Below are 15,538 nucleotides of genomic sequence, written 5' to 3' on the forward strand. Positions count from 1 at the left end.
CTTTCATGTTGCTAGGTGTATCTCTCAACTCTTCTTGTTCTTATTATTTTCTTACGCCATATGCTTCTGCCTCCATTTTAACCATTCACTTCCTTCTTTCCTCTTCTCAACTTATTCCCTTCACCTTCCTCTCTGTTCCCCACCCTTCATTTCCCCTTGACCATTTCTTCTCATTTCCTTTCCAATCCTTTTCCGATTTCAGGTCCAATCCCCAACATTGCCCCTCACTGTCTACCTCTCTCATCTCCCTCTCCTCTCCATCTCCCATTCTTCTCCCCCTTCCCTCAGTGTCGCCCCTCAGCTGCCTCACCATTTCCCACTTCCTTGCTCCTTCCTTTTCCTCCTCTCCCCTCTTTTCAACCTTCCCCCTTCATGGCCTATTGCCACAATAACCCCAGGCTTGTTTGCAGGCACTGACAGTGCTTACAATATATTTGCTGAGTAACTTACTAAACAGACTTAGGTACTACCAGCATTTTAAAACATCAACAGCTTGTTTCCCACCAGCAAAGAGCAGCTAGCACGCCCAGGAGCACTGGAGATCAGAGGTAGCTGGTGTTATCATTATATGTGCTCTGGGGGTGAAGGGTGGGAAATCAGCAGCCACCTGCAGGCCGGGAGCAGCCAAAGATGGAGACAGGCGGCACTGAGGTCAATCAGGCCAAGGAGGTGCACAGCAAATTTATTCCAGGATGTCCACCCCTATAAATGGCTTACTCTTTTTCTATGTTCACTTGTGTAAAGTTGTCTAATGACATGATATTTTCTGTCATCTTGATTGATGAAGACATATTGGGCATTCTACACCCTGCCCAATGAGAAGTTATCATGAGTTACTGTTAGACCTGAACTACACCAACTAGAATAAAAGTAGTTTATCGAAGATCTTGATCTGCATACAGAAATTTACACAAGATACGGCATTTGTAAAAGCCTGAACTGTAACAGGTGGGGAGGGGAAAAAGTTGGTTAAGGAAACAGATGCCTTTCTGCAGGGTGGGACTTGTCCTACCAATTCTCTCCCTGTCCACACTCCAGCATGGGAGTTATTCACGGCCACAGAAATTCTCCATCTAGTGGCCTGGAAGAGAACTGCAATCAGTTGAAAGAGACGGAAAGTCTAAAGAGGTTGCTTTTTGTTCAGAGCGTTTCTCCTTTTTTAAACAGAAGGAAATGATACTTTCATCAAAAATTATTCACCAATTGCATTGTCCACGTGGTTTCCCAGAATCAGGCAGGTCTGGAGCACTCCAAGGCCTTATGACGTTTCCAAACCCAGCTGTTTGGAATAGGGCACCCCAGGATGCACCTGTAACTGAACCAACTTTAATGGTCTAGCAAGGAGGCAAAACCTCTTACTCAGGACTGCATGGTGGTGATCAAATTAACATAAATTTTATTAAATTGAAAAACTGGTTGGTGAGTCTCATTTTCTTGTGAGGTGGAGTACTTTGAACAAAAAGGTACTCCCCAGACTTGCCTTCTGCATTCAATTCATTGAAACTTAGTCTGTACAAAAATTGAATACGGCAACTTTAACAATTTATTTTTATATTTCAGTATATAACACATAAAATATTTAACTTGCCAACTGAATATTTTTAGTATAATATTGTATTGAATGTTAACTGAAAAAAGGACCATTGGTTTAAAGCAATCATAGAATCATAGAAAGGTTTCAGCATGGTAGGAGCCTTTCGGCCCATCGAGTCCACGCCGGCTCTATGCAAGAGCAATCCAGCTAATCCCACTCCTCCGCCCTATCCCCGTAGCCCTGCAATTTTTTTCCTTTCAAGTACTTATCCAGTTCCCGTTTGAAGATTATCATTGAATCTGCCTCCACCACCCCGTCGGGCAGTGCATTCCTGATCCTAACCAGATCCTAACCACTCGCTTCTTTTGCCAATCACCTTAAATCTATGTCCTCTGGTTCTTGTCCCTTCCATCAATGAGAACAGTTTATCTCTATCTACTCTGTCTAGACCCTTCATGATTTTGAATACCTCTATCAAATCTCCTCACAACCGTCTCTGTTCCAAGGAGAACAACCTCAGCTTCTCCAGTCTATCCTCGTAACTGAAGTCCCTCATCCCTGGAATCATTCTATTAAATCTCTTCTGCACCCTCTCTAAAGGCCTTCACATCTTTCCTAAAGTGCAGTGCCCAGAACTGGACACAATACTCTAGTTGTGGTCGAATCAGTGTTTTATAAAAGGTTCATCGTGACTTCCATACTTTTGTACTCTATGCCTCTATTTATAAAGCCCAGGATCCCGTATGCTTTTTTAAACCGCTTTCTCAACCTGCCCTGCCACCTTCAATAAATTGTGCACATAAACCCCCAGATCTCTGTTCCTGTACCTCTTTTAGAGTTGTGCCCCCTAATTTATATTGCCTCTCCTCGTTCTTCCTACTGAAATGTATCACTTTGCATTTTTCTGCGTTAAATTTCATCTGCCACGTGTCTGCCTATGCCACCAGCCTGTCGATATCCTCTTGAAGTCTATCACTATCCTCCTCACTGTTTACCACCCTTCCAAGTTTTGTGTCATCTGCAAATTTTGAAATTATGCCCAACACACCCAAGTCCAAGTCATTAATATATATCAAGAAAAGCAGTGGTCCCAGCACTGACCCCTGGAGAACACCATTATACACCTCCTCCAGTCTGAAAAACAACCTTTCACCACTACTCTCTGTTTCCTGTCCCTTAGCCAATTCTGCATCCATGTTGCTACTGCCCCCTTAATTCTATGGGCCACAATCTTGATGATAAGCCTACCGTGCGGCACTTTATCAAATGCCTTTTGAAAGTCCATATACACCACATCAACCGCATTGCCCTGATCTACCCTCTCTGTTACCTCATCAAAAAACTCTATCAGGTTAGTTAATCATGATTTGCCTTTAACAAATCCATGCTGGCTTTCCCTAATCAATCCACCCTCGTCCAAGTGACTGTTAATTCTGTCCCGGATTATCGTTTCTAAAAGTTTCCCCACCACCAAGGTTAAACATCAAATGAAGTTTAAAAATGCCTCTCATTCTGCTACACAGGATGTGGTAAATAGATACTCACATCAAAAGCAAAGTTCAAAAAGTACCAGTATTTTCTTCAGTGCATGCTCCCCATCAATTGTTATCTTTTCAATTTAAAAAAAACTCAACAATACATATATGCACAGAAACGTATTTTGTGAATCAGTTGCACATTTTATCTCCACTTTGGGTTCGGAGGTGGGCACATTCCACAAACATTTTAAGCTAGTTAACAATATTTCCTTAATGAAGCATTCCTATAATTAGTTGGAGTTGCTCAGACACCATGGGCCATAGGCTTCTTTCTGTGCTGTAAACTTCTATGCAGATACTACACCTCTCTGTTTAGTTAGTATGGGCTGTTAATTCCCTTTGGCACTTTAGACATGCACTGGTTATGCTACAAAGTTCCTGCATTGTGTGGAAAGCAAGTGTGGTGGTACTGAGCATTATAGCACCAACAAGGACCACCATAGCAAGGGAAGATCAGATCTGATTCCCCATTTTAATCAGTTCCCATTTGAGTCACATCAACAGGGACATGTTAAACAGAGGCTGCAATATCTCCTACCAAAGGAAATTAAAATATCCTGCCCACACAGTACCTCATTCTTTCTAGTGACTGGCCAAAGCAACATTAGCAAATGCACCTGTCCTCTCAGCAGCAAGAGTCTCAAAGACTTGGGGGTATATTTCATAAATTACATTAAAAAATGATCAGGAGTTTCCAAAACCTGTCCTCAAAATGGATGCAAATACTTTCAACTACTGTTAGAAACTTGTATAATAATACTTACTTTTGTACTAGCTTGTCCCAGTTCTTCTTAACAAATTCCCAAGCAAGAGGATATCCTGTTGGATTTTTGCTCACCAATACAATGATATAAGGCAGATCTTGTGTTTTGACAATATCTCCTTGCAAACTTTGGTCCATTAACCTGATTACAAAAGAAGGAATTAAAGTTATATCAGAGATACTAACAGGGCTGTAGGAAGTGTCCATGCCAAAAGGGTTGAAGAACGAGATTGATCAACAGAATTGAGGAGGTTTCTTTGGAAATGAATATATAAAAGAGTGTTTTTGATATGAAAGTTCTCAGTCTTCGGTCTCAGTCTTCATGCTTAGTTTAGTTCGAGATTTTTTTAGTAGCCTTTGTATTAGAAGGTCTATGGGTTGGATTTAGACTTTGTACGATAGTGTAAAACGGATGGTAGCAAACTGGCAGCCTGTTTTACATCTCTACCGATTCCATGTACTTCAATGGAAATAAAAATCATGTAAAATGGACTGCCAATTCACTATCACCTGTTTTACACAATCGCACAAAATTAAAATCTACCCCTCGGAGTTCAGTTTCTAATATATGTAGAAGGGTGCCTTTGTAAAATCATGATGTGGAGATGCCGGTGATGGACTGGGGTGGACAAATGTAAGGAATCTTACAACACCAGGTTATAGTCCAACAAATTTATTTTAAAATCACAAGCTTTCGGAGATTATCTCCTTCGTCAGATGAATGAATGAAAAGGTTCTCAAATCGCATATCTTATACTATGTTGGGACAGCATCACACCAATCAAAAGGTGTCATTGTTATTCAAACAGGCCAGTCACGGAGAACAGCACGACCCAGTACACTAGATATACATTGTGTCTATTACACAGGCAGGCAGAAAGAAACTCAAAATGGCAGAGAGAGAGAGAATTTTAAAAAACATATAATTTTTTTCCCCCCTTTTTGCTGGTGGGGTTACGTGTAGCGTGACATGAACCCAAGATCCCGGTTGAGGCCGTCCTCATGGGTGCTGAACTTGGCTATCAACTTCTGCTCGACGATTTTGCGTTGTCGTGTGTCTCGAAGGCCGCCTTGGAGTACGCTTACCCGAAGGTCGGTGGATGAATGTCCATGACTGCTGAAGTGTTCCCCGACTGGGAGGGAACCCTCCTGTTTGGCGATTGTTGCGCGGTGTCCGTTCATCCGTTGTCGCAGCGTCTGCATGGTCTCGCCAATGTACCATGCTCCGGGGCATCCTTTCCTGCAACGTATGAGGTAAACAACGTTGGCCGAGTCACAGGAGTATGAACCATGTACCTGGTGGGTGGTGTCCTCTCATGTGATGGTGGTATCCGTGTCGATGATCTGGCATGTCTTGCAGAGGTTGCCGTGGCAGGGTTGTGTGGTGTCGTGGACGCTGTTCTCCTGAAAACTGGGTAACTTGCTGCGAACGATGGTCTGTTTGAGGTTGGGTGGCTGTTTAAAGGCGAGCAGTGGAGGCGTGGGGATGGCCTTAGCGAGGTGTTCGTCGTCATCGATGACATGTTGAAGGCTGCGGAGAACATGGTGTAGTTTCTCCGCTCCAGGGAAGTACTGGACGACGAAGGGTACTCTGTTGGTTGCGTCCCGTGTTTGTCTTCTGAGGAGGTCTATGCGATTCTTCGCTGTGGCCTGTCGGAACTGTCGATCGACAAGTCGAGCGTCATATCCCGTTCTTACGAGGGCGTCTTTCAGCGTCTGTAGGTGTCCATCGCGTTCCTCCTCGTCTGAGCAGATCCTGTGTATTCATAGGGCCTGTCCATAGGGGATGGCCTCTTTGACGTGGAAGCTGGAAAAGTGGAGCATCGTGAGGTTGTCCGTGGGCTTGCGGTAGAGTGAGGTGCTGAGGTGCCCATCTTTGATGGAGATTTGTGTGTCCAAGAAAGAAACCGATTCTGAGGAGTAGTCCATGGTGAGTTTGATGGTGGGATGGAACAGACACAATGTATATCTAGTGTACTGGGACGTGCTGTTCTCCGTGACTGGCCTGTTTGAATAACAACGACACCTTTTGATTGGTGTGATGCTGTCCCAACATAGTATAAGATATGCGATTTGAGAACCTTTTCATTCATTCATCTGACGAAGGAGATAATCTCCGAAAGCTTGTGATTTTAAAATAAATTTGTTGGACTATAACCTGGTGTTGTAAGATTCCTTACATTTGTAAAATCAGACAGTGAATATCCAACAGAGAAAGGTTACAGAAGTTAAGATTATACAGTTATACCCCCAGATATAAGTGTGTCACTTAGATGTACAGGTTTCCTAGAGATCAAGGAAGGCGAGATTTAAGCCAGCTGGTCCAGATACAGCTACCAGTATTGAAAATGAATTTACTCAGGCGCAAAAGATCCAAGAGGAACAAATAGCACCTCTATAGACATCAGTCTGATATCTCAGGAGGCTAACACCATCATCTCAAAAGGAAGGCGAGGCAACCAATTCAACCATGCCAGTTCATACGGACAAGGTTGTACAAGTTCTGGAAACGTTGCTAACTATGAACATACAGTCTTTAATCTATTCAATAGACTGGCTATCTAATACTGTTAACTTCTCAGCCATCTAAGGAGTTTAATCTTAAATTAATCTCACCAATCTCAGACACTGATCTCAACTGTAAATTTATAATCAAACAATTAATGCTGAATTACCGTGACATAACTGAACTGCCTTTGTAATCTCTTATCTATTTTGTCAATTAACCCGACCTACTGATTATTTAAGTGCTAACTATGATTCTAAAGTTGACAAATAATTGTTGGTTCATGACTTTGTTGTCCGACTTCTTTAATAATTGGCAAGGAGGGGTTAATTCAGTCAGTAGCTTGGGTGGATCCTGATGGGAGGTCGGTAGTGTAAATGTTAATATAATCTGATCTGCTTGATGGAAGATAGTTTGGTGAGCCAATTTTAGGCATCATTGACTTCTAGGCATAAATGCCTTGCCAAGGAGTTGAGGTGAAAAGTTTTAAAGATTCGTCTGGTGCTCTTGGTGAATACTCTTGTTAGGTTGATCCCAATGTTCTTCCACGGCCCAGTCCAAAAGGATTAGATTATTTTCCCTGACAAATTCATCAGATCTTTTCTCTCACTTATTTCATTTAATTTACCAGTTTAGTGAATCACATTCACACGCATCTACAATGTTGACAAATACATTGCATTTCTGGTCATCTTCTCTTCCCCACATTTTTAATTATTGTCTTCTTACAATATCACATTCCTTAACTTTTCTGTCTCTCTATTTTAATCCCATTGTTAGGTTGCTGATTTGCTTTTCTGAGTCAATGAGAATTAACTTTCCCTTTGAAGACTTAACTTGGAAGAGATAATAGCTAAAATACTTGAAAATTACTAAAAATAGTGGAGAAAGCAAACATTAAGTGACAATGGCAATGATAGTGAAATTATAGCAGCAGGCATAAGACAAGCCAAACCACAAACAGAAGCACCACAGTGTATAGAAGATGATATTACAGAATAGTGATAATTACTATATAAAGTACAGTCTGCAATAGCAATGTTTGTCCAGAGAATTTATGATTTTCACTATACCATGCTACTTTTGAGACAACCTCTACTTAAATAAGGCAAGCTAAGTTTCCTCCATTTAAGGAAATAACAATATTTAAACTCAGAATGCTTAATATAATTTACCACTGAAGTTTCTCTGCATTTTTGCTGATTGTTAGGGCAGTCTTAATGTTGCTTTTCTCAGAACTAAAGAGAGAGCGTCTGTACTTCTCAAATAGGAAGTCCCATCCTTCTGTCGTCTGGGCTCCGACTGCATAGATTGCTAACGCAACATCAGTGGGTAAGCTGTCATACAAAGAGATAGATAACTGTTTAACAAACTTAACTTCTACTATTAATGAAACAAAAACAGAAAATGTTGCAAACAGTCAGGAGGTCAGGCAGCATCTGTGGAAGGAACAGATGAGTTAATGGGGTAAATTTTCATCTTCACCTCATGGACTACATCTGACGGAGTGGTTGCTCACCATTATAGAACCTGTCCAATTTTCATTCCATTCATTAAAATAGCAGAGGGAGTCAGAAGAGTCATGGATGTACATGGACAGGGACTGGACAAGTGGGGGGAGGGGGAATAGAATAAAGATAAGAGGAAATAAGTTCAGTGGGACAGGAGCAGGCTGAAATAATTGGTCTACCAGGACAGTTCCATTTGTGTAGTGTATCTTGGGGAGGAGGTAGAAGTGGGTTGTGCGGGGTTGGTGAACCATGATGTTGGAGGCCACGGTGGTGGGGCGGGAGGGGGAAAAGAGATCTGAAGAGATGAGGTGAGAACAGACCGGGAAGCAATGGCTTGTTATTCCGTAGTCGGGTCTTGGTCCAGGAGAGATTCAGCCTCAGCAAGGTAGAGGTCCTTCTGCTATACAACAGTGCTCCTGTTGTCAGTGGTTTTGATAATGATGTTAGGATGGGATTTGAGAGAACGGAGTGCTGCAAGTTCAGAGGGAGATAGATTAGAGCGAGTGAAGAAACTCATACGACCGATATCACGTCGGCAATTTGCAATAAAAACATCAAAAGTGAGTTGGGGACTGGATGAAGGATCCAGATGGAGTGGGCAGGCTAAAGACAGGAGAAAGGGTCAGATGTGCAGGCGAAAACCTCCTGACCAAAAAAGTAGGCACAGAGGCAAAGGCAGTGGAAGAGGAGCTCGCCGTAAACTCAAGCTCGGAATTAGTTCAGATGGGGGCACAGAGGAATGAAGCTGAGGCCATTTCTGTGGACGGATCATTAGGGGTCAGAGAGTCAAATGAATGTTATATTACAGTAATTTAAGTCAAGTCACCCTATTAGAAACATTGCTCCAGATTCACATGCTGCTGTACACTGAAAACTTTTTTTTTTTAAATCGACATTGCTCTTACAATCTTTACAAGAGATACTGCACAAGCTGAGGAGGGTTTTTTCCCCCCCTTAAGAGGAAGTTAGAATGAGGTCTGTGGAATGTTTGCTCACTGGTAATTCCAGGCTACGGCAGCCTCACTCAGACTGACAGACAGCACAGCTCGAGCAAGTCCAAACATCATTTTCCTCAGGCACTCAGGGCTCAGGTTTTCCATTAAATTGATTCCAGGTGAATTTCTGCAGATTTGGTAGGTGTCCTACAAACACCATCGATCTGGAATGTCAAAGTTCTGCCTCTCTCACTTCCTTATGTTTAAGGTTGAGAGTGTGAGCAGCCAGGCTGCTGACTACGGTCTTGGAGCACGTAAGCCTACACGTCACAAAGATGGGAAAAGGGCAGTCAGCAAAATTAAAGGGCTGCTATTGTTTAGGGTTATTTTATTTTTATTTGTAAAAGTGGGACAGGACAGACCCAGGGATGGTAAATGTGGAGTCTGGGACATTGGATGATAGTTATGATTCTGTGAGTATGACCATGTTAAGCTGCTGTTTGACTAATCTATGGGACAGCTCTCCCAACTTTGGCACCAGTCCCCAGATGTTAGTGAGGAGGACTTTACAGGGTCGACTGGGTTGCTGGGTGTGCCTTTGTTGTGTCCTGATTTGATGCCTAGATCGCAACTGAGTGGTTCATCCGGTTTTATAGTAATAATAGTATCTGACACAGTACAGGGGGAGGCCATTCGTCCCATCGTGCCTGTGCTGTTTCATTGCAAGAGCTATCCAATTAGTCCCACTCCCCTGCTCTTTCCCCATAGCCCTGTAAATTTTTTTCCCTTCAAGTATTTATCCAATTCCCTTTTGAAAGTTACTACTGAATCTGTTTCCACCACCCTTTCAGGCAGTGCATTCCAGATCGTAACAACTCACTGCGTAAAAAAATGTTTCCTCATGTCGCCTCTGGTTCTTTTGCCAATCACCTTAAATCTGTGTCCTCTGATTACCGACCCTTCTGCCACTGGAAACAGTTTCTTCTAATTTACTCTATCAAAATCCTTCATGATTTTTAACACATCTATCATATCTCCTCTTAACCTTCTTTGCTCTTAGGAGAACAACCCCAGTTTCTCCAGTCTCTCCACATGACTGAAGTCTCCCATCCCTAGTACCATTTAATTCTTGTTTTCCTTTCTAGCGGTTTGATACAACTAAGTAGTTAAAAGGGCAGTTAAGAATCAACCACTTTGCTGTGGGACTGGAGTCACATACATACCAGACCAAGTAAGAATGGCAGATTTCCTTCCCGAAAGGCCATTGGTGAACCAGCTGGGTTTTTACGACAATCCAACAGCTTCATGGTCACTTTTACTGGTACCAGCATTTTACTTCCGGATTTTTAAAAAAACTGAATACAAATTCTTAAATTGCTGTGGGGAGATTTGAACTAATGTTCCATGGATTATTAGTCCAGGCCTCTGTATTGCTAGTGTAGTGATATAACCACTACACTACATGCCTGTGATTTGCAGTATAATTGCTATTTTGTATTAACATACTTAAGAAACATGGAATTTTAAGTACAATAATTATTCAGGGGAAATGTTATTGTAGTTATTACCAGTCACTATTTAGTACTGACCTCAATGTACCATTGGAATCCTTCCATTTCCTGAAATATTCTTCTGCTTTGTCAACACAGGGCTGGTACTTGCGAACACAGGCAAATACCAGAAGTGAACTGCGCAGCATCCGTTCAGAAACAGAACCATCATCACTCCATGATTGCTGGTCAATCAGGTTCTTAAATAAATCGACTATGTACGCCTGGAGTGGAAAAGGAGAACAAGAGAATTTTGTTGAACATGTATGTTCACATTGAAACATACAAGATTCTAAGAGGGCTTGACAGGGTAGATGCTGAGAGGATGCTGATGGAGAGTCTAGAACTAGAGAACATAGACTCAGGGTAAGAGGTCGGACATTTAGGACTGAGATGAGGCAGAATTTCTTCACTCAGAGGGTTATGAATATTTGGAATTCTTTACCCCAGAGGACTGTGGATGCTCAGTCGTTGAGTATATTCAAGACTGAGATCAATAGATTTTTGGACTCTAAGGGAATCAAGGGATATGGGGATCGGGTGGGAAAGTGGAGTTGAGGTCAAAGATCAACTATGATCTTATTGAATGCCGGAGCAGGCTCAAGGGGCCGTATGGCCTACTCCTGCTTCTATTTCTTATGTTCACGATGAAGGTTATCATTGTTTTCCCACTCGTGGTAGTGTGTGCGCACGGGGTAACTTCTAGACTGTGGACCAAGTGCAGGGTAAAGCACTTTTTAGGACCTGGCTTGAAAGTGCGTAAACTCATTTTACACGGTACCCTTACAACCGCTAATAAGGGGACCTTTCATTACTTTAAACTAAAAAAGAGTTTTAAACTCAGGTTCAAAGTGAAAAGAATGCACCATCCCACTGACCTACTGTCTCTTAGCAAACAAATATTAACAAGCAACATATAAATAAAAAAAAGGTATGCTGGGCATGCATTTAAAGGCCTGCCTGAAATTTGAATCAGGCGTTCAAATTGGTGTCCAGAGTCCCCACCAGATTTTCCTCTGCTGGTCGCCAGTTTTTCAGATGAGAAATAGATGGCTAGCAGTTGAAAATTTCTCCTCCCCCAGTGTATCTAAAATGAGAGCCTAGTAAAAGAAACTCTTTTGTTTGGAAAATGTCACTGCTGTGTGATGTATACTAAGGAACAAAATAATTTTGAAACATCTCTTATCTCTTATTTTTGCTGAAAATATATGTAACTGTTCAAACTTCTTTTTTAATATGGGGACAGTTGGTTATTTTTTTAAAAAATTAATTAGCTTGAAGATGACACAAAAGTAGACTTACGAGATAATGTAAGATGAGTTTATGCACTCTCAGGATGAAGAAAACCTGTTATCTTAAGCATAGCAGCTTGGAAAGGTTTGTAAAAATTGAGTTTCACGTTCAGTGTTGAGCAGCCTAACCAGTGGTCCTTAAAGGGACTGCAGAAGGCTGCTTCCAAAAGGTAATTTTTTGCTATTTTTAAGAAAATTTATGTGGTGCTAGGAGGAGCATATTTACATGCTTTCTCAGGTAATGGTCCAGTATGAAGTGCATGCTACACTCCAGATTACATACTATTGGTGCATCTGTAGGCACCTGCATTGACAGTTTTTACAATTACACAGTTTTGTATATTTGGTTAGTATAACTAACAGTGCCTGGGTTATTCCTTGGCAGAGGGTATAATTTCAGAAAGGGGATGGGAAGTGGGCTCTGTGGGCACTAAATGCAGCTGACGAGAGGAAATAGGAACAAGAACAGAAACTTAATTTAACGCTGCCCATGACCAGGTGAGATTGGCTCTGTCCAACAACCCATCCTGTGGTAACCACCAACACAATACTCTGTACCTCAGCCATGTAACACTAGAATCATAGAATCATAGAAGTTACAACATGGAAACAGGCCCTTCGGCCCAACATGTCCATGTCGCCCAGTTTATACCACTAAGCTAGTCCCAATTGCCTGCACTTGGCCCATATCCCTCGATACCCATCTTCCCCATGTAACTGTCCAAATGCTTTTTAAAAGACAAAATTGTACCCGCCTCTACTACTGCCTCTGGCAGCTCGTTCCAGACACTCACCACCCTTTGAGTGAAAAAATTGCCCCTCTGGATCCTTTTGTATCTCTCCCCTCTCACCTTAAATCTGTGCCCCCTCGTTATAGACTCCCCTACCTTTGGGAAAAGATTTTGACTATCGACCTTATCTATGCCCCTCATTATTTTATAGACTTCTATAAGATCACCCCTTAACCTCCTACTCTCCAGGGAATAAAGTCCCAGTCTGTCTAACCTCTCCCTGTAAGTCAAACCATCAAGTCCCGGTAGCATCCTAGTAAATCTTTTCTGCACTCTTTCTAGTTTAATAATATCCTTTCTATAATAGGGTGACCAGAACTGTACACAGTACTCCAAGTGTGGCCTCACCAATGCCCTGTACAACTTCAACAAGACATCCCAACTCCTGCATTCAATGTTCTGACCAATGAAACCAAGCATGCTGAATGCCTTCTTCACCACCCTATCCACCTGTGACTCCACTTTCAAGGAGCTATGAATCTGTACTCCTAGATCTCTTTGTTCTATAACTCTCCCCAACGCCCTACCATTAACGGAGTAGGTCCTGGCCCGATTCGATCTACCAAAATGCATCACCTCACATTTATCTAAATTAAACTCCATCTGCCATTCATCGGCCCACTGGCCCAATTTATCAAGATCCCGTTGCAATCCTAGATAACCTTCTTCACTGTCCACAATGCCACCAATCTTGGTGTCATCTGCAAACTTACTAACCATGCCTCCTAAATTCTCATCCAAATCATTAATATAAATAACAAATAACAGCGGACCCAGCACCGATCCCTGAGGCACACCGCTGGACACAGGCATCCAGTTTGAAAAACAACCCTCGACAACCACCCTCTGTCTTCTGTCGTCAAGCCAATTTTGTATCCAATTGGCTACCTCACCTTGGATCCCATGAGATTTAACCTTATGTAACAACCTACCATGCGGTACCTTGTCAAATGCTTTGCTGAAGTCCATGTAGACCACGTCTACTGCACAGCCCTCATCTATCTTCTTGGTTACCCCTTCAAAAAACTCAATCAAATTCGTGAGACATGATTTTCCTCTCACAAAACCATGCTGACTGTTCCTAATTAGTCCCTGCCTCTCCAAATGCCTGTAGATTCTGTCCCTCAGAATACCCTCTAACAACTTACCCACTACAGATGTCAGGCTCACTGGTCTGTAGTTCCCAGGCTTTTCCCTGCCGCCCTTCTTAAACAAAGGCACAACATTTGCTACCCTCCAATCTTCAGGCACCTCACCTGTAGCGGTGGATGATTCAAATATCTCTGCTAGGGGACCCGCAATTTCCTCCCTAACCTCCCATAACGTCCTGGGATACATTTCATCAGGTCCCGGAGATTTATCTACCTTGATGCGCGTTAAGACTTCCAGCACCTCCCTCTCTGTAATATGTACACTCCTCAAGACATCACTATTTATTTCCCCAAGTTCCCTAACATCCATGCCTTTCTCAACCGTAAATACCGATGTGAAATATTCATTCAGGATCTCACCCATCTCTTGTGGTTCCGCACATAGATGACCTTGTTGATCCTTAAGAGGCCCTACTCTCTCCCTAGTTACCCTTTTGCCCTTTATGTATTTGTAGAAGCTCTTTGGATTCACCTTTGCCTGATCTGCCAAAGCAATCTCATATCCCCTTTTTGCCCTCCTGATTTCTCTCTTAACTCTACTCCGGCAATCTCTATACTCTTCAAGGGATCCACTTGATCCCAGCTGCCTATGCATGTCATATGCCTCCTTCTTATTTTTGACTAGTGCCTCAATCTCCCGAGTCATCCAAGGTTCCCTACTTCTACCAGCCTTGCCCTTCACTTTATAAGGAATGTGCTTACCCTGAACCCTGGTTAACACACTTTTGAAAGCCTCCCACTTACCAGACGTCCCTTTGCCTGCCAACAGACTCTCCCAATCAACTTCTGAAAGTTCCTGTCTAATACCATCAAAATTGGCCTTTCCCCAATTTAGAATTTTAACTTTTGGGCCAGACCTATCCTTCTCCATAGCTATCTTAAAACTAATGGAATTATGATCACTGGTCCCAAAGTGATCCCTCACTAACACTTCTGTCACCTGCCCTTCCTTATTTCCCAAGAGGAGGTCAAGTTTTGCCCCCTCTCTAGTCGGGCCATCCACATACTGAATGAGAAATTCCTCCTGAATACACTCAACAAATTTCTCTCCATCCAAGCCCCTAATGCTATGGCTGTCCCAGTCAATGTTGGGAAAGTTAAAGTCCCCTACTATTACCACCCTATTTTTCTTGCAGCTGTCTGTAATCTCCTTACATATTTGCTCCTCAATTTCCCGTTGACTATTTGGGGGTCTGTAGTACAATCCTATCAAAGTGATCTCTCCCTTCTTATTTTTCAGTTCTACCCATATGGACTCAGTGGGCGAACCCTCGGATATATCCCCTCTCACTACTGCCGTGATGTTCTCCCTAATCAAGAACGCAACTCCCCCTCCTCTCTTACCTCCTGCTCTATCTTTCCTATAGCATCTGTACCCTACTAGTAAGTACATAAATGCCGACAGACTAATTGGGGGGTGGGGGGGGAATTTTAACCCTCCCAGGATGGGCAGGAGAGGGTCAGGGGGGTTAAAATCGGCAAATATGCGAAACCCAACCCCAAGCCATTGGGAACGTGCCTACTTCCATTTTAACCGCGGCGGGTTTCGGGGCTTCCGAGTATCCCGTTCTGGAGAGGCAGGTCCATGATTATATGTTAATGAGGCTCCGTTCCTCACATTTTGGCAGCCATTTGAATTTAACGCTGGTGGGCTGGGTTTCCCAGGACTCAGGAGAACTGGCAGCTAAAGGGAGGTGGGAGCAGCCGGATTAAACAGGCAAGTGCATTTTAAGAGCACTGCTTGTGGGCCAGGAGGAGCAGGAGGGCTTCCCCTCAGCCCATCAAGCCAATCTTCTGATGCGGTCAGCCGACCCCCCACCCCCAAACCCACAATCTCCCCCTGTCCCCCCTCCCTCCCGATTGCCGGTCTGACCCCTCCCCCCACCGACCGCGCTATCTCTCCCAGGCCCCCCTCCTCCCGACCAACGTGCAATGTTTCCCAGCTTTCTACCGCAGGGTTTGCAGCC

General features: G+C 43.1%; 1 protein-coding gene across 3 annotated transcripts in view; it reads right to left on the reverse strand.

The window, feature by feature from the left end:
• The window catches only part of LOC137320900 (endoplasmic reticulum aminopeptidase 1-like), a 96,908-nt gene that overhangs the window by 9,353 nt on the left and 72,017 nt on the right, over positions 1 to 15,538 (reverse strand). For all 3 annotated transcript variants that reach the window (XM_067982878.1, XM_067982879.1, XM_067982877.1), the window contains 3 exons: positions 10,377 to 10,561; positions 7,517 to 7,678; positions 3,837 to 3,977 (listed from right to left, as the gene is read on the reverse strand). In XM_067982878.1, coding sequence (XP_067838979.1) covers positions 3,837 to 3,977; positions 7,517 to 7,678; positions 10,377 to 10,561 — 488 coding nt within the window. The remainder of the gene's footprint in view (positions 1 to 3,836; positions 3,978 to 7,516; positions 7,679 to 10,376; positions 10,562 to 15,538) is intronic.

This window comes from Heptranchias perlo, chromosome 4 (genome assembly GCF_035084215.1).
Source record: "Heptranchias perlo isolate sHepPer1 chromosome 4, sHepPer1.hap1, whole genome shotgun sequence".
Lineage (NCBI taxonomy): Eukaryota > Metazoa > Chordata > Chondrichthyes > Hexanchiformes > Hexanchidae > Heptranchias > Heptranchias perlo.